An 18530-nucleotide genomic window follows, 5' to 3' on the forward strand; every position below is an offset into this window, starting at 1 on the left:
TGGCCAAGTTTTTCATTATATTCGGCTTCGGCCAAGAATTTTCATTTCGGTGCATCCCTAGTAAAAAGGAAAAAAATTCAAGGACTTGTAGCTCTGCTTCAATTTTATTTAACTGAATGTATGCATGGACATTTAACAAGGATAGCATATTATATGAACCGTTGTTGGTGTCGCATATTGTCGGTCTTCATTTTTATTCAGCCACCTCCTTGCCCTACAATTGATATATACATTATTAGTAAAAATAATTTTTTGTCACAAAGTTTAAAAGAACATTTACATATGCCACTGAGAGTTAACACTTCTTGTTTACAAACCTGAATGGTGTTTATTTAAATATCTGGAATATTTTTTTGATGAAATGTTCTCTACCTTTCCAATATCTCTGCTCTTGGCTCTAAGCTTGTTGACCTGGGACTCAGCAATGTCAGCACGCTCCTGAGCTTCCTCCATCTCATGCTGTACTTTCCTGTACCTGGACAGGTGAGTGTTGGCCTGCTCCTCCTGTGATAGTGTTGCATATCATCCCGGTTAGTGTTGGTAATATGGCATACATTTCCACTTCAGGCTAGCAAGGAGCCTTTAAGTGTAAGTTTATGGTGTAATTTGTACAAAAGCAAACTTACAGCATCCTCAGCCTGCCTCTTGTAGGCCTTCACTTTCAGCTGCAGTTTGTCCACAAGATCCTGCAGTCTGCTCACATTCTTCTTGTCCTCCTCGGTCTGAACACATCGGTCTTAATTTAGATTTTATTTACTTGTAATGAGATATGGTCTGCGTGTTCTTAAGTCTATGTTATACCTGGTAGGTGAGCTCCTTCACTCGTCTTTCATATTTGCGGACTCCTTTAAGAGATTCAGCACTACGCCTCTGCTCAACTTCAACTTCAGACTCCAGCTCACGTACCTAGAAGAGAAATTCCATATTTTATTATATAGAAAATTTTATTAAACAATTCCCCCTTTTTTTTTACATGACTGCTCATTCTTTATTTTGGCAGCATAAACATACCCTAGATTCCAGTTTCTGGAGCTGCTTCTTTCCACCCTTCATGGCAAGACTCTCAGCTTCATCCAGACGGTGCTGCAAATCTTTGACTGTAATGTCGAGGTTCTTTTTCATCCTCTCCATGTGAGCATTGGTGTCCTGCTCTTTCTTTAGCTCCTCTGCCATCATGGCAGCCTAGTGTACGAGTCATGTCATGGCTTTAATTTTTATGTAAAAATGATGTCAATCATCAAAATCTATAGAATAAACACTCACATCTGTAATAGCCTTCTTAGCCTTCTCTTCAGCATTCCTTGCCTCCTGGATGGTATCGTCCACCTCACCTTGTATTTGAACCAGTTCAGCCTCAAGCTTCTTCTTGGTGTTGATTAGACTGGTATTCTGTTTTAATGAAACACATGAAGACCGTTATTATAATTGACCATGCAATGTGAAATGGACAGCAAAGTTCCTTGCTGCAACAGCTAACCTGAGAGTGCAGCAGTGTCACACGCTCACTGGCATCAACCAGCTCCTGCTCAGCCACTTTGCGGCCTCTCTCTGTCTGCTCCAGTGCAGCTCTCAGTTCCTCAATCTCTGCCAGCATCAGGTTATTCCTGCGCTCCACCATGGCCACCTGCTCCTTCATTTCTTCTTGTCCTCTGACAGCATCATCAAGGTGCAGTTGGGCATCCTGATGTGAAAGGAAACATTGTTAATTGATGCCTGAAGATACATAACATTTAACTATAGAAGCATGAAGCAAGGATAGCGGCGCACCTTGAGCTGTCCTTGGACATTCCTGAGCTGTTTCTGTGCCTCAGCAGCCAGGCGGTTGGCATGGCTCAGCTGAATCTCCATTTCATTGAGATCTCCCTCCATCTTCTTCTTGACCCTCAAAGCATCATTTCTGCTCCTGATCTCAGCATCCAGAGTGGTCTGCATGGACTCAATCACCCTCTGGCTGTTTCTCTTGATCTGCTCCATCTCTTCGTCCTTCTCAGCCAGTTTCCTGTCTATTTCACTTTTCACTTGTGTGAGCTCTAGTTGAATACGAACGATCTTGGATTCCTCATGCTCAAGTGTGCCCTGAAGTATTATGTTGGATTTGAAGCAATTTGGTTGCAACCCATTGTCATTTTCCAATATGGGGAGTTCATGTACTGTCTTACCTCAGCTTCCTCAAGCGCAGTCTGAATTTCTGATTTCTCAATTTCCACTGTCTTCTTTGCCTTCTCCAGCTCATGGATGGTCTTTCCAGTCTCGCCAACCTGTTCAGTCAGGTCAGAGATCTCCTCTGTAGGAGAAGAAAAATATTTACTCAAATTTGCTTAATTTAATGTAACATTCCAATATTTCAGTGTGAATGAAAAAGTGTAGTTATATTTGGATAACATACGCTGCAAATTCTTGTTTTCTCTCTTCAGTGTCTCAAGATGGTCAAGAACTTCCTCATATGAGTTCTTCATCTTAAAGAGTTCAGTGCTGAGAGAGCGAGCTTCTTTCAGAGCTCCTTCCAGTTCAGCCTGGCCTTCCTCATACTTCTGTTTCCATTCTGCCAAGACCTAAATAACAGGGGAATAAATCAACACAGTTTTATTCATAGTAATATATGAACATAGTTTCATATATTTTCAGGTGAGAAATATTTGACCTTATCAAAGTTCCTCTGCTTTTTGTCAAGGGTGGCAGCCACGCTATTGGCTCTCTCAACATCAATCATGAGGTCCTCCACTTCACCCTGTAGTCTCTGCTTAGTCTTCTCCAGAGAAGCACACTTGGAGTTCATAGCTTCAATGGCTTCCTCTGCCTCTTGTAGACGCTGAGCAAGCTTTTTCCTGTAAAAAAGTATCTAAGATCTTTAGTTTATATTTGGTTATGTAAACATTCTTAAGTTTATATATATATATATATAGTGTATATTTTTCTGTCTTATTATTTCATTTACTTGGCCTCTTCAAGCTCCTCGGTACGCTGGATGGCATCAGTCTCATATTTGGTTCTCCACTGAGCCACCTCACTGTTGGCCTTGGACATTCCACGCTGAAGCTCAGCCTTGGCCTCTTGCTCTTCCTCAAACTGCTCTCTGAGCAGATCGCAGTCATGTCTGGCTGATTGGACAGCATGGGCCAGAGCGTTCTTGGCCTGTACGCAAACAGTAAAGTTAGTTAAATCTATTCTTGTTAATGTGTTCTTACTGGTGTATTTACAGACTATATGCAAAATGTATTTGTCAGATTTACTTAAAACTATCCATGTTCTACCTTGACTTCCTCCTCAATGTGTCTTTTGAGTTCCTCAATCTGCTGTGTGTAAGCTTGTTTTCCCCTGGTCAGCTGAGAAACAAGTGCTTCTTTCTCCTCTAGCTGACGGCCAAATTCACCTTAAATAATGTATTGTAAATTATGTTACCAGAATTGATCGTGTGATTGTAGAATTTTCTGGTTTATTGCAATTTAATTTACCATTCTCAGTCTGCAGGCGTGCTTTTTGTGTGCTGATGTCATTCAGTTGACGGACATTTTCATCATTCTTAGTCTTGAGTTCACTCAGCTGGTCCTCTAGAGTGCGGCACATCTTTTCTAGGTTAGCCTGGAAAGAGAACCACGTATATATAATACAGATATTTGAGTGAAGCAGAACATGCCCTTTTTATTTCTGTGTATAGATTAAAATTTCTTTAATTTGACTCAAAACCTTAAGACACTTAAAGTTTTTAATTACTTTAACCATGTTATGTCTTAATGTCAGATACCTTTGATTTTGCCACAGCCTCCATGTTACTGGAGAGGTCATCTATCTCCATTTTGTATTCACTCTTTTCCTTCTCCAGCTTCTGTTTGACACGCTGAAGGTTGTCGATCTGCTCTCCAAGCTCAGCAACGCTGTCAGCTTGTTTCTTGCGGAGTGCAGCAGCTGTGGCTTCATGCTGCAGAGTGGACTCTTCCAGATCACGACGCATTTTCTGGAACTCCGCCTCGCGCTTCTTGTTCATCTCGATCTGAGCAGCGGTGGCACCTCCAGCTTCCTCAAGCCTCTCACTGATCTCCTCAAGTTCCCTGGAGAGATCAGCTCTCTGCTTCTCAACTTTAGCACGAGCTGCACGCTCAGCCTCAATTTCCTCCTCCAGCTCTTCAATGCGAGCCTAAGGTGGAAAAAGTTTGATTTGTCTGAATGAATGGCCTTGCTTGAAGAGCTTACTGTCAACCTGTTTCAGAACTCATTTTTACCTGGAGTTCTTTGATCTTCTTCTGAAGTTGCGCTCCCAGTGACTGTTCATCTTCAATCTTGCTCAGAAGTTGACTTATTTCAAAGTCCTTCCTGTTTTGTTGAAACAAGAAAAACAAACATGATGTTATCAAGAGTTATATATTTCTTTCTAGTATATATAATTTCTTTTACACTCACTCACTTCTTGATCTTTTCATCAGACTGTTGCTTGTCGTTCTCCAGGTCCATTAATGACTCTTGGGCCATTTTCAGGTCACCCTCAAGCTTCCTCTTGGCTCTCTCAAGGTCCATACGGAGTTTCTTCTCTTGTTCCAGAGAACCCTCAAGCTGTGTATGTGAGAGTGTTAGAGTTTCACCTGATGATCTATAACACATTTATGAAATATTTCATTAAAAATAGAATACTAAAGTCTTACATCATCCACTTGTTGCTCAAGCTTGGTCTTTGATTTGGTCAGAGTGTTGACTTTGTCTTCCTCTGCCTGGAGATCATCCAGAGTCTGCTGGTGTGCCTCTTGGAGGGCTTTCTTCTCCTTAGTGAGCTTGACAATGCTCTCATCCTGAGATGTCATCTCCTCAGTGAGGTTCTTGACCTGTGCAAAATAATTCCAGAGCAATGTATAACTAGGTAAATACCTGGTAACTTTTGTTATATATATTTTTTGTAATAGGATTTACTTTTACCTGTATTTTTAGTGTAGAAGATATGCACTGTAGTATATCATAAAAGTATATTTTAAATCTGGTTACTACCCCTTCACTTTTTAATACCACTCAGATGGTATTAAGCAGTTAATACCACTTCAATTTAACCATAGTCACGATCTGGATTTTAGTAGCTAAATCCACACAACATCTGTTAATTTACAGTGCATTGCAACACACCAACCTTGTTCTCAGTGGCATGTTTCTCCTTTTCCACTTTTGCCAAGGTGAGCTCCAAATCATCAATGTCCTTCTTCAGCTCAGAGCACTCATCCTCCAGTTTCCTCTTCTTGGCAGTCAGCTCAGCATTGATTTCCTCCTCATCCTCCATTCTCTCAGTAATCTCTTTGAGTTTAGCTTCAAGCTGGATTTTGTTCTTGATGAGCCCCTCACACCTTTCCTCAGCATCAGACAGGTTTTCTGATTCCTGTTGATTCAGATGGCTTATTATCATGATTAATTTTTTTCTATTCTACAGAGACACCAACTAGACTTTAAAAACTTACAGCTGATACTTGGAGTTGCAGGTCATTTTTCTCCTGTACCAGAGACACCATTTTCTCCTCAAGCTCTTTCTTCTTGGCCAGTGCCTTTGCCAAGTCCTCCTTCATTTTCTCAAAGTTCTCCTTCATGGCAGCCATTTCCTTCTCAGTCTCTGCAGTCTTGAGAAGAGGCTTGATCTTGAAGTACACCTTCATCCATGGCCAGTGTTTCACATTCATGAATGAGCGGATGTTGTATTGGATAGTGAAGATTGATTCTCTGTTGAAGAGCGATATTCCAGATGTTGTGATTCGGTTATTGTGACCATATATAAAATTTATTGATAAAATTCAAGTTGATCAAGTTAAGTTCCATAAGGATTCAATTTGTTGAATTGAATTCATATCATATCAGTGTGTCATTGATATAAATATACCTCCTCTCCATCATCTTAACAAACTCTGTTCTCATAAGGAAACCACGGCACAAAGCTTGAATCATGGTAACCAGAGCAACTAGTTTATCATCTCGCATCTCCTCAAGGGTACCCAGCAGACCGGCTTTGAAGAAGACCTACCACAAAAAGGTAAAAAACCATAAAACTACCTAGGACTGTTTTTTTAATATACTGAAAAACAGTGGTCACAAATTGTATTATAGTTTTATCGTCCCCCCAATATTGTAATTTTTAGAGGCATGCTTATTCAAACAGTTTAGAAATAATGTACCTTGGTGTGTCCAAACTTGTACTGAGTATGATCCACATCAATGGAGCCCAGGAGTTTCTCTGAAGCTTTTTTGTTGTCAATGAACTGTCCCTCTGGGATGACACTGGCATTCAAGACTTTGTATCTGTTTTCAGATTTGCAAATTAATTAACATGGATAGGAACTTTTTGCAGAAACTTTACAAATGTTGAAATGGAGAAACTAAATAAATGACCTCTGCTTGAAGTCAGCATAGAGGATTCTGCTTGGGAATCCTTTTCTGCAGATTCTGATACCCTCCAGCACACCATTACACCTCAACTGGTGGATGACCAGGAAGTTCTCCATCAGACCTAGCGTGTCCAGTGTAGTGGTACAAAATTAATAACAAGTTTTACAGTCAGAGACATTCATAGGTATGTTGTTGTGTATTTACTGGTAAAAATGTAAGAAAATAAGAATACCCACCTGGAGTCTTGGACTCATTTGGAATCAAGCAACGCACAAAGTGAGGGTGAGTGCTCCTCAAGTTGGTCATCAGCTTACCCAAGTTCTCCTGTGAGTTTTACATTTAGGAGTTTGTTACAGTTTTGCTGGCTGCATTTTATGCATATAGTTATTTTTACTATTCAGAGTTGTTCAGTAAGTATGTTTATATGGAACCTAATTATAATAAGACACTAAGTAAATGTTACAGATATTACAACATTTAAAATATGTTAAAATGAATTGTGAGGATGGATGGAGGTCAGCTGGGCAGCCAACTAATACTTTGATGCAGAATAATGAGGGCTTCCTAAAAACAAGCAAAGAAATCTTAAACTCTGGTATCATAATCCCTCATATATGCAATATTTGTCATGTATCTGTCTTGTGCAACACTTGTCTGTGTTGTACTTTGGCACTATATTGTTTCGCACTGTATTTTGCGGTGGTTTGAGTACTCTTTAAGTTGGTCATAAGTTTGCCCAAGTTCTCCTGTGAGTTTTACTTTCAGCAGTTTAGCAATATTATTATTATTATTATTATTATTATTATTATTATTAACAACAACAACAACAACAAAAATCATGTATTTAATCCTGTTGCTGAGACTAAAATGTATGTAAAATGTGGAATCTGCGAGTGGAATGCATTCACTTAGGGTTAGGGTTATTTTCTGTTAAATTGTTCTCACCCTGAACAGAGCAGACACAGTCTGGAAGGAACCACCCTTCTTCTTGCCTTTCTTTCCACCAGTATCAGCTTTTGACAAATAAAAAGTTGTCAGTTATTGTTTTCCTTATCTTATTATACTTTTACTTTCTCAGTCCAGAAACATCTTAATTACTGAAAGTGAAAAGTCTGATTATCAGCTTATTCTGTGCTTGTATAGTGAAAATTATTAACCTTATCAATGTTAATCTTACCATCGGCACCACCATGGGCTACATACAGGTGGCACAACAGTTTGTTTGCTGACTTCTGGTACAGCTGCACAACAGAGTCATTCAGTGGATCCTTGTTCTTGTCCAACCAGCCGTTAACATTGTAGTCCACAGTGCCGGCGTAGTGCACCAAGGCGAAGTGGGCCTCAGCTTTGCCTTTGGCAGGTTTTGGCTTTTGGAAGCAGGCACATTTTCCAAGGTGCTGGTCATAAAGCTTGTTTTTGAAGGTCGTATTTGTAGCCTTGGGGAACATGCACTCCTCTTCAAGGATGGAGAAGATGCCCATTGGCTGTTAGTGACAGATTTTTCATGAGTGATCACTGAATTATTAGTGGTGAAAGTATTATTTTTTAATTGTTGGCATTGATAGTATTATTGACACCACAATACCTTCTCAATGAGCTCAATGCAGCTAGCCAAGTCCATACCGAAGTCTATGAACTCCCACTCAATACCTTCTTTCTTGTACTCCTCTTGTTCCAGCACGAACATGTGGTGGTTGAAAAACTGTTGCAGTTTCTCATTTGTGAAGTTAATGCAGAGCTGCTCCAAGCTGTTAAACTGTTACAGTAGCTCAATATATTAGACATTGCCAAAGTATTGTTAAAAAATAACGGAACACTCATCATGGAGAAAAACATTATTATTTACATCAAAGATCTCAAATCCAGCGATGTCCAGCACACCAATGTAGAACTCTCTTTGGTGCTTTGTGGCCAACATCTCATTGATGCGCACGACCATCCACAAGAACATTTTCTCATAGATGGACTTGCAGAGGGCACTGACGGCATTGTTCACCTGAAAATGTTATACATTGAGTTTTAGAAGTTTGGAGATAACTCAGTCTCTTCTGATACTAAATAATGACACGTTACCTGAGGTACAGTCTGGCCTTTGGTCACAAACTCATTTCCGACCTTAACTCTGGGGCAACATAAAGCTTTCAGCATGTCAGCTGAGTTCAGGCCCAGGAGGTAGGCGATTTTATCAGCAACTGAAGTCAAGAAAGCGATGTTATTCATTATTGATTCAGGTTACTTGTTCTAAAAAATCCTGTGAACGTTTCAAAATGTACCCTCAGTGCCATCAGGCTCAGCCTGCTCCTCCCTCTGCTTCTGCTTGAACTTCATGGTTCCATGATGCATCACAGCACCAGTCAGCTTGTAGATGTTAATTTTCTCGTCAGCGCTGAAGCCGAGGATGTCAATGGCCGTCTGTGATGGAAAGTAGTAGAAGGAGATATTTAGAAAAAGTTGCAGTTTTTAATTGCTTAAAAGTTTAGAAAAATTTACTTACATCTGTGGCAATAAACTCCTCCACATCATCGATGCTTGTGACTGTGATTTCACCCTGGCTGATCATGGGGTAGTCGTAGGGGTTGGTGGTGATGAGCAGTGCCTCTGTGTTGGGCAAACAGTTCATTTTTAAAAAAAAATTAATTGATTACTTAATTGGTTCATTCACACATTCAACCTGCTGAATGTTGTACCTAATGTAAAAAGACCCAGTAGCATTATGGCTTTGAAGTTTCCTTACCAAGCAGCTCTGGTTTGTGCCCAGTCATGAGCTGGTAGAAAATGTGGTAGCTTCTCTCAGCAGACAGCTGGAAGGTGACTCTTGACTTTTCCAGCAGGTCTGTTGAAGTTTTTGTAATGCATTCATTATTAAATTTACAGAAAGGTGTTTTTAACGGGTTTATTTCAGATTCACAATATAACATCTCAGATTCAGATGTTCCATACAGGTGTGTGGATAATCCTGGTCATCTGATTGCAGTGCAGATTTCTACACAAATGTTTCGTCATGCTTATATGCATATGCACATCAACCAGTTGCCACAAGAAATTCACACAGCTGCATGTAAGAATTAATGACAGAAACTTACAAGTTTCAATATCAGCTGAGGCCAGCTTGCCAGTTTGCCCAAAATGAATTCTGATGAATTTACCCTAGAAGGTAAAAGCATTGCAGATTACAGCAGTGTAGTTTGATATGTTTTTAATTCATGCTTATTGTGTTTTATGAACGGTTACAAGAGCTTATGTGTTTACTTACAAAACGAGAGGAGTTGTCATTCCTCACGGTCTTGGCATTACCGTAAGCTTCCAGCAGGGGGTTGGCTGCAATAATTTGGTCTTCCAGTGAACCCTAGCAACAGTAGCAGATGTTTATAACGGAAAATTGAGAAATACACTAGTAGATGCTGCATGTAATAGAACAACTCACTTACCTGCATTTTGCCAGGCTCTGCCTTCTTCTGTCCAACCACGGCGATTGTTGCAAAGTACTGAATGACACGTTTTGTGTTCACAGTCTTTCCTGCACCAGATTCTCCACTGCGGGTAGAAAGTATAATCAAATGCCTGTACTTTAGAAGACAGATACAGTTGTTTAATAATTGATCACAGACATCTATAAGTCTTAAGTGGTTAGACACTTTATGAAGATAACTCTTTTGAGTTGGTCAAATGCTACATGTATGAAATGTGTATAAACAAAGGTGTTGGGTGAGAAATAGCATCTTTAGCCAGTGCACCTTGAGTTTGCAGGTAGCATGGTATAAAGAAAATTTGAGGGATTGGTTTGAAAATACGCTATTTGTTAGTGATAATTTGTAAGAGGAGAATACTTATGCAAGTGAATGTTTATGTTAATGTACTTACGTGATCAAGATGGACTGATTTTCACGATCTAAAACAGTGAGAATTCTTTTTGATAATGTGTCATTCATGTCTCAGATTCAATTTTCAGTTCATTAACAGATTCAATTTTGCACACTTTGTGTAAAGCATACTCAATTAAATTCATTAACATGTTAATACTAATACTATGTAAATACTAAATACTAGTTGGACAATATCATACCAGTGAGCATGAACTGATAGGCGTTATCAGAGATGGAGAAGATGTGAGGTGGGGCTTCAACTCTCTTTTTGCCTCTGTATCCAGACACAACGACAGCGTCGTACACTGGGAGCCACTTGTAGGGGTTCACAGTGACGCAGAACAACCCTGAGTAGGTCTGAAGTGTCAGGAACAATTTTATTGAGTTTATTACTGTTGGTTCTCTTATCTTTATTTTTAACAATTGCACAATTTATTGTTAAACTTACGTAGATCATCCATGCTGCGTAACGCTCTTTGAGGTTATACAGCACAGTAGGTTCGTTGAGGTGGGTCATCATGGCCATGTCCTCAATTTTGTCAAATTTTGGAGGGTTCATGGGATAAATGTTTTCTTCCTTAACTGTAATAGACTGTGGAATAAAAGTAAATCATACTTCATGGCACAGGTTGCTATAAAATGATTGTAACATAAACTAACTGAAATTAATGTTTAAGAGATATATGGCATGTGCAATCACACTGACTTTATTTTTAAGATCCTATTGAACTCTTCAATATTCTTGACTTGAAATATATGCTGCCTGAAAACCTTACGAAATATTATAAATTTTATTGTATTGCTTTAAAAATACAATTTTTTATATTTGCAGCTGGGTATTCACTTGGTAACAAATCCTAAAACATCCTATAATACAAGTCAGCTTAAGTCTGCCTTACCAAATTTTACATATCCTAAGCAGTGGTACATAAAGAACTATTATTCTAATCAGTTATCTTTTTCACTTACTTTGCCATCTAGAGTTTCGACAGTGGCTTTGCCACCCTCTTTACTCTTTAAAGTACCCTTGAGGTATATCTCTGTGGGCTCATCCACATAGACTGCTGTTTTGGCATCAAAAGGTTTGTTCTGGGCTTCAATCCTCTCTTTTTCTGGTTTCCGGAGGTAGATGGCCGCCAGGCCAAAACACTCCATCTCTGCATCCCCCATGGTGGCCTTTTACTGCGAAAGTCAAGTCATATATATTTTTCACATAATTACTTTATGTAGCTAAAATACATACATCTGTTAGCAGAAAAATACTAGCACTAAAAATGAGTGCAATACACCAAGACATATTGTTATTTGGAAAATCGTACCTTGTTTGATTCCCAGTGGAGAAAAATTGGCAGGCTAAAAGAACTGATAGATTGTGAGTACAAAACAGAGTGATTGATTACTAAGTAATTTTTCTGTGGAAAAATTATTCCTAATCAAATTCATAATAAGCACTATCATATAACTCTGAACGCTGTAAATTTACAGTTGATTCAGGCTAAAAGTAAAACGACTCACCTTTGCAGGGTGCTTGGTGGAGCCTCAGTGCTAATGGGAGCCTCTTATATAACCCTGTTATTGTTTACCCAGGATAACGGTCATGCTGCATTTGGTCATGTGTTTTTCTTGATGTGCTGTATTTTTCCATAAGTGGCAACATGGTCCTAGTGGCATCATTCCCACAGTAATCACATTCTCATGTATCATATCCTCCTTCTTGTCTTCTATAATAGGGACCTTTCTATTTCTACCCCCATTTACTATTAAACAAAGCATTTTATGTGTAATTAATTTTTTAAATAAAAAAATCAGGACATTGAGAAAGTACAGTCATTTCTTTATGCTTTATCAGTTAGAAATTGGTTAACCTTCTATTAACCCTGCCTCGTTTCAGCCTCTATTAACACTGACCTTGAGAGGATAAAATCAGGCAACTGAAGGGAGGTGGATACAGTGTTTTTTTTTGTTGTTGTTGTTGTTTTGTATAATAATATTTTTATCATCTGCACTTAGAGATTCTATTCATCAGTCACAAGGATGAGTTCTTTTTAATTCTGTTTGGCACGGAAGACAAACCTAGATCCGATTTGGTGAAGCAATGTCAATGTCAATGGTGTTCTCTTTCAGAGTCCCTAAAAGCATGTTGTTTCAAAAATAAATAAATCACCATGTTTATTGAATGGTAATAATAAAATTACCGTTTATTATTATAGAATGTACTATATTATAAAGTGTGAACATGTACGGCCATGTAACATAAGGCAACGTTAGGTGTTCTTTAAAAAATCCTTCTGTAATCCATTTGTCATTTTAAACCTGCTAAAGTGGCTAATGCCAACTGCTTAAGAAAAAAAAAAATTTTTATATATATATATATATATATATATATATATATATATATATATATATATATATATATGTTCCTTAATTTTATAGATTCAGTCTTCACTTGGCTCTCGGTTTCTATATCTTGAATCTTGTTTCTGAAATATCGAAATAACCTCAGACATCGCAGACGTCTTTGTAGCACTCAACTGACAATTGAAAATTCTGAAAATTGAAAATTAAACTGAAAATTCACCCTTGCTTTCCTTTGGAGGATAAAAAGGACCTACAGTTCAATGCCAGATGGGCTGAAATCCAATTTTCCACTGGCAGTTGGGTGTTGGAAGTGATAACTTGGATTCATAAAATAAAATTGTGAAACACTGTGTTAGCACAGTGTCCTTATTAGGAAAAAATACAGATATAGAAACTAGCTCAGCATTGCTCTCAGGGGTATGCCTGCAGATTTTTAATCTACTTTTGAAAGCAGTATAAAACCACTTACGAGTTTTCCAGTTGCTCAATAGGTGCAGTTACCGAAGTAAGTATCTTTGTTTATTTTAGACCTCTTTTCTGTGATAATTGTGGTTTTTAATGTTGAGTGATTTTAAAGGAAGTACCAGTTTCAGAAATGGCTCCAAAAACCTAGATGACTGCTGGGTCATATACAATATTTCTCTCACAGAAGAACTGATTTTCATTTGAATATTAGAACACGCTGTTCTCTGTATGTTCTAAAAATGTGTCTAATATTTAATGTTTTGTGTTAAGAATATTATATGAATCATGTGTTGTTGGATTGTTCTTGTTCTTATTGTTCATCAATAAGGTACATTATGGACAACACAGTAATATTAACCAATGGTTGTGTTTTGTCATAAGACCTTGAATGAGTATCATGTTAAGTGATGCTTAACATGATAAGTGCTGAGTTCATGTTAAGTTTTATTAATTTGTGCGTAGTTCACCTAAAATTGGGTTGCCCTGTGTTTACTGTTTACAGTGAAGAATCAGTACAGATGCATCTATAACTTGCAGACAAAACTCTATATATTGTATATATGTTTGCCAGTGTTGAACACTGCTGAAAGCCTTTTGTTAATAATATCTCTCCAATAAATATGTTTTTGTTCAACATGTTTTCTTTTAGTGGTCAGGTCTTCCCACATGGCACTGTGTTGGCACTGTTTTGTCTTTCCTTAATTAGAACTTTAGGCATTTAAATGCAGGGAGTCATTGGGCTACAAATGCCTGTTATAAATGCCTTCCATAATCTTCCCATGCACAAAAGTCATCTTATTAATTCTGCAGCTGTGAACAACTCAGCAGTAGGACTCAGCACAAAGGCTTAAGGTGGGAGTATATTGATACTGATACGATTCTGTTTTTACGTGTATAGTTTAACAGTGCCATTCTGTTTTGTTGAGCTTTTTTGTCATAGCCATTGAAAAATGGTGAATACAAAAAAGTTATTGATGCATGCTTGCCTATTAGTTATATTTAATTTGAAACACATAGATAAATAACACTTTTGAAATGGTAAATATTGTCCTGTTCTTCAGGTATTGTACATATTAGTATTGTACTTCAGCGTTTGATGCTTGCATCATATAATATATAAAAACTACTTTGTATAATATGATTTATTTTTCTGTGCATGGACTTTAAAACTTTTTTTTTAACATCTACACTGTCTTTACATTAAGCATCCATTAACAATGTCTTTTTTGTGTGTGATTTTTTTGACTGAAAATGTTTCTCGTGAACTTAAAAACCTTTTTTTTTTTACCAAAAGAAAAAGAAAGGGGGAAACAAAAAACAATAACAAACAACCAGAAAAAAAAAAAAAAAGTAAGATGATCAGTATTTACCGTCTACCTCTCCTCAATCCACCTCCAGGGTGCATACATCATTGAAGTAGGTAATAAATTGTTGCCATTTTAACAAAAATGATTCACCCTTGCCTCTGATGTTATACTTGATTTTTTCAAATTTTAAAAAGAACATTAAGTCTTTAAGCCAGACTGATATAGAGGGGGGTTGTGGAGAGGTCCAAGACAGCAATATTCTGCGCCGAGCAAGTAATGATGCAAAACCCACAACAATAGATTGTTTATGGTTCAGAGGCTGATGCTGAGATGGAACACCAAAGATGGCAATTAAAGGACAGACATCAAATTTGATTTTAAGAACGTCGGACATAGTTTCGAAGAAAGAGTTCCAAAAGTTCTGCAGTTTGGGACAGAGTGCAAACATATGACTCAGGTTACAGGGCGAAAGTTTGCATTTTTCCACACATGTCAGGAACATTGGGATATATTTTAGATAGTTTACTCCTAGAGAGGTGAGCTCTGTGAACCACTTTAAATTGTATGAAACTAAGTCTAGCACAAGACGTGGTGGTACGTATATTATCTAACGCTCTGCCCCAGTAATCATCCTCAAGCTCCAAGCCCAATTCCTCTTCCCAAGCACTAATGGTTTTGATATTGTAAGAAATGTCCTGTGACCAAATCGTTACATATATCTGTGAAATAATGCCACCCTTATGAGGATTCAGCTTGAACACCTCTTCCCATGCACACTTTGTAGGTAAGGAGGGAAAACCAGCGAATAGGGAGGAGACACAATGCCTAATTTGAAAGAAACGGAATAGGTGAGATGGAGGCAGGCTGAATGACGAGGAGAACTCAGAAAAGTTTGCAAACACATTATTAATGAAAAGATCCTCAAAGCATTTCAGACCCTTCTTTTCCCACAAAGAGAATGTGGAATCTATAAAGGAGGGGGGAAAGAGGTGGTTATTACATATAAGTGCCATGGTTGAGGCCGAGATGGATTTAAAATGACGGCGAAACTGATAGAAAATTTTTAGAGCCATACATACTATTGGATTATCCGTGTGTTGTGAAAGGGGTATAGGAAGGGAGGAGAACACCATAGCAGGGAGGGAGTTTGAAATACAAGACTTTGCTTCTTGTGCTTCTCATGGAAGAGATGGGTCCTGCACCCAGAGCACCAGATTCTGAATATTAGCCGCCCAATAATAATACATGAAATTGGGCAAGGAGAGGCCAACACTTAGTCGACTCTTTTGAAGTGAAAATTTGAAAACCCTGGGAGTTTTTCCTGCCCATATAAAAGAGGAGATTAATTGGTCTATATTCTTGAAGAAAGATTTGGGTAAAAACAAAGGGATGGACTGAAAAAGGTAGAGGAATTTTGGAAGAATGTTCATTTTTACCGTGTTTATTCTACCAAGAGGGGATAATTGTAGAGCTGCCCATCTTTGAAAGGCTGACTTCATGTATGAAATTAAGGGTGTAAAATTCGCTGCCATTAATGCAGAATAGGAACGGGTGACATTAACTCCGAGATATTTGAATTTTGAATCCTCCAAATGAAAAGGTATTTCAGTCTGTTTTATCTTTTGGCCAGATTGGTTTATGGGGAAGCATTCACTCTTTTGTAGGTTCAGTTTATACCCGGAAAATTTCCCAAAGTCATTTAATACGCATATTATCTCTGGAATAGATGCAATTGGATCTGTAACATAAAGTAGTAAGTCGTCAGCATACAGGGCTAGTTTATGTTCAGTTCCTTTGCAAATTATACCCTGAAATACAGGAAGAGTTCTAAGCGTTATCGAGAGAGGCTCAATTGCTATGGCAAAAAGTAAGGGAGACAGAGGACATCCCTGGCGCGTGCCCCGTGACAAAGTAAAATAGTCAGATTTAGCATCGTTGGTATATATGGAAGCTTGCAGTTCCACATATAATAAACAGATCCATGATATCAGTCCATCCCCAAAGCCGAACCTCTTTAGCACCATAAAAAGATATTCCCATTCTATCCTATCAAACGCCTTTTCTGTGTCCAAAGAGATGACCACTTAAGAGGAGTCGCTGTTTTGTTTTGAATACAAAATACTAAGTAGAGTATGAATATTAGAAAAGGAATACCGTCCTTTTATAAATCCAGTTTGCTCCTCTGAAATAATGCTAGGGAGAATCCCCTCTAAATGAGAGGCCAAAAGTTTGGCTAAAATCTTGACATCAACATTGAGGAGGCTAATAGGTCCGTACGAATTACATAATGTTGGGTCCTTCCCATCTTAAAGCAATAGAGTTATAGATGCTTGTCTCAATGTTTGTGGCAGCGTACCTAGTTCTAAGGATTCCTCGAATACAGCCAGAAGTAATGGGGCCAATGCAACATGAAATTTCTTATAAAATTCGGAAGGAAACCTGTCCGTGGCAGGTGATTTCTTAGATTGCAATGAATTGTACAACGATGTTAAATATTTATTTTTGTTTGAATATTAAACACTTGTATTCATCAACGTGTATTCCATTCATGACTATAAATAAATCCAGAATGGCCAACATAAACGAAAACCCTCAGTAATATAGTCTTGGTGAAGGAGCGTTTACTTCCACGGACCCGAATTCAGCTGATTATCAACATTTAATAGTAATTTATGCTTATAAACAAAATGTTTAGTCACGGATGAAATTAACATTTATGCAGTTATTCATAATTTATTTAACATTTAAACAAACATCAAATATTAATAAACTGTTAAAATTATGGTTTATTAATGGTGCTGTTCATAGCTATTCATCTTAACTAATACAAGGAATAATGCTAGTTAAGAGAATTAACCCAAGTTTATATTAAATAACACGTTTATATGAATTGATGTGACCTAATTGTAGTCATTAATGGATTAAATATTAATTAATGCAGGTTATTTTGTAGTTAACATTCAAACAAATATCAATACCAATGTTCATTACCTTGCTAGCATTATTTTTGGTGTATTAATGCTAATGTTAAACAGTTTTCTAACATTGTTTATTGGGAAAAAAAGAGAAAGTTATTCATTATTTATTAACTGACAAGTCATGTCATTAGTCATGAAAATATTTGTACTAGTTGTCAGAGATTTCCCCTTGCACTGAGCACTGGCGTAGCGCAATACTGCGCACTTCCGGGTTGTCAAACATTTGTTTACTTTGTACGTGTGTTCGTTTTGATTAGTTTGTGTATTTAAACCCCTCATTTGTCTTTGTTGCTCGTGCAGCATTATCTCATTGTTTCACCGGCTGTGCATTACAGAGCCATTGTTTCTGTATTTGCGTCCTCCTGTTTTGATCTCGTTTAATGGTTTCTTGATTTGTGTTTCTGGATTTCCCCTGTTGCCTCTGTTTGTACATCGCATAACCCTTGCCTGTTCTGTGGATTACCTTTTGGATCACGATTTTGATTTTTCTGCCTGCCTCTCTTTAAATAAAGCCTTTAACTGCACTTGCATCTGCCTGATCGCCACCTGATACATGACACTAGTATGGTTTTGAACACCTGTGTTAACTTACAATGTTGGTTATGTAGATGCCTTTACTTGTCAGGTTCTGTAATTCTAAACACTAATAGTACAATTAAAATCTGCTGAACGTGTCAGCATTGTGCAGTCTCCATGTTTGGTAATCACATGTAAAGGGTCAATCAATGAAAGTACTTTAAAGTAACAGTATCTGCTTGTATATTGGGCATTATATCTCTAGTGTTTTTATTTGCATCATCAATAAACTTAACGTAAGCCAGTTCTAGAGGCTGCCGTTCATGCCTTATAGGTCATTTAATACTGCTATAATGTGTTCATAATTAGGAAGGAAGTTTGAGTCACAATGGTTGCTTTTCTGTTTTAAATATTTTATTGTTTATGTAATATCCAGCTTTCCCCTGACGATGCTTTTGCCTGACTTCGGTATTGATGAGAGTTGTGTGGTATGGCTTTGAGAAGTCATCTTGGATATTATGTGTTGAACAGTTAAATGTACCTGCTGGTGCATGTATCTGGATGATTGTGTATTACAAAACAATGTGGCACAAAATATAATTAAGGATATCATTCACACCTTTCTCTTCATGGGCCATTTCAGATCTAAATGTGTCTGGTTCAAGTTTTTTTTTCCAGGTACACAAGAGGCAAGGACT

At 37.8% G+C, this 18530-nt stretch overlaps 1 protein-coding gene across 1 annotated transcript; it reads right to left on the reverse strand.

Moving 5' to 3' along the window:
- Nucleotides 1–85: 85 nt before the first annotated feature.
- Nucleotides 86–11623, reverse strand: LOC128625262 (myosin heavy chain, fast skeletal muscle). The gene is made up of 40 exons (XM_053653458.1): nt 11528–11623; nt 11178–11390; nt 10657–10800; nt 10409–10565; nt 10207–10234; nt 9774–9879; nt 9599–9691; nt 9429–9492; nt 9080–9178; nt 8840–8943; nt 8619–8757; nt 8419–8537; nt 8192–8341; nt 7931–8101; nt 7523–7829; nt 7291–7358; nt 6582–6669; nt 6349–6466; nt 6135–6258; nt 5843–5979; nt 5430–5685; nt 5108–5350; nt 4635–4811; nt 4400–4545; nt 4218–4308; nt 3743–4132; nt 3453–3579; nt 3252–3370; nt 2936–3132; nt 2642–2825; nt 2387–2552; nt 2160–2284; nt 1768–2076; nt 1478–1681; nt 1264–1389; nt 1012–1182; nt 802–906; nt 627–722; nt 373–504; nt 86–214 (listed from the first exon to the last, which is right to left on the reverse strand). The coding sequence occupies exons 2-40, from the start codon at nt 11376–11378 to the stop codon at nt 194–196; spliced, it is 5802 nt and encodes a 1933-aa protein (XP_053509433.1). The 5' UTR covers nt 11379–11390; nt 11528–11623; the 3' UTR covers nt 86–193.
- Nucleotides 11624–18530: the final 6907 nt, after the last annotated feature.

This window comes from Ictalurus furcatus, chromosome 21 (genome assembly GCF_023375685.1).
Source record: "Ictalurus furcatus strain D&B chromosome 21, Billie_1.0, whole genome shotgun sequence".
NCBI lineage: Eukaryota > Metazoa > Chordata > Actinopteri > Siluriformes > Ictaluridae > Ictalurus > Ictalurus furcatus.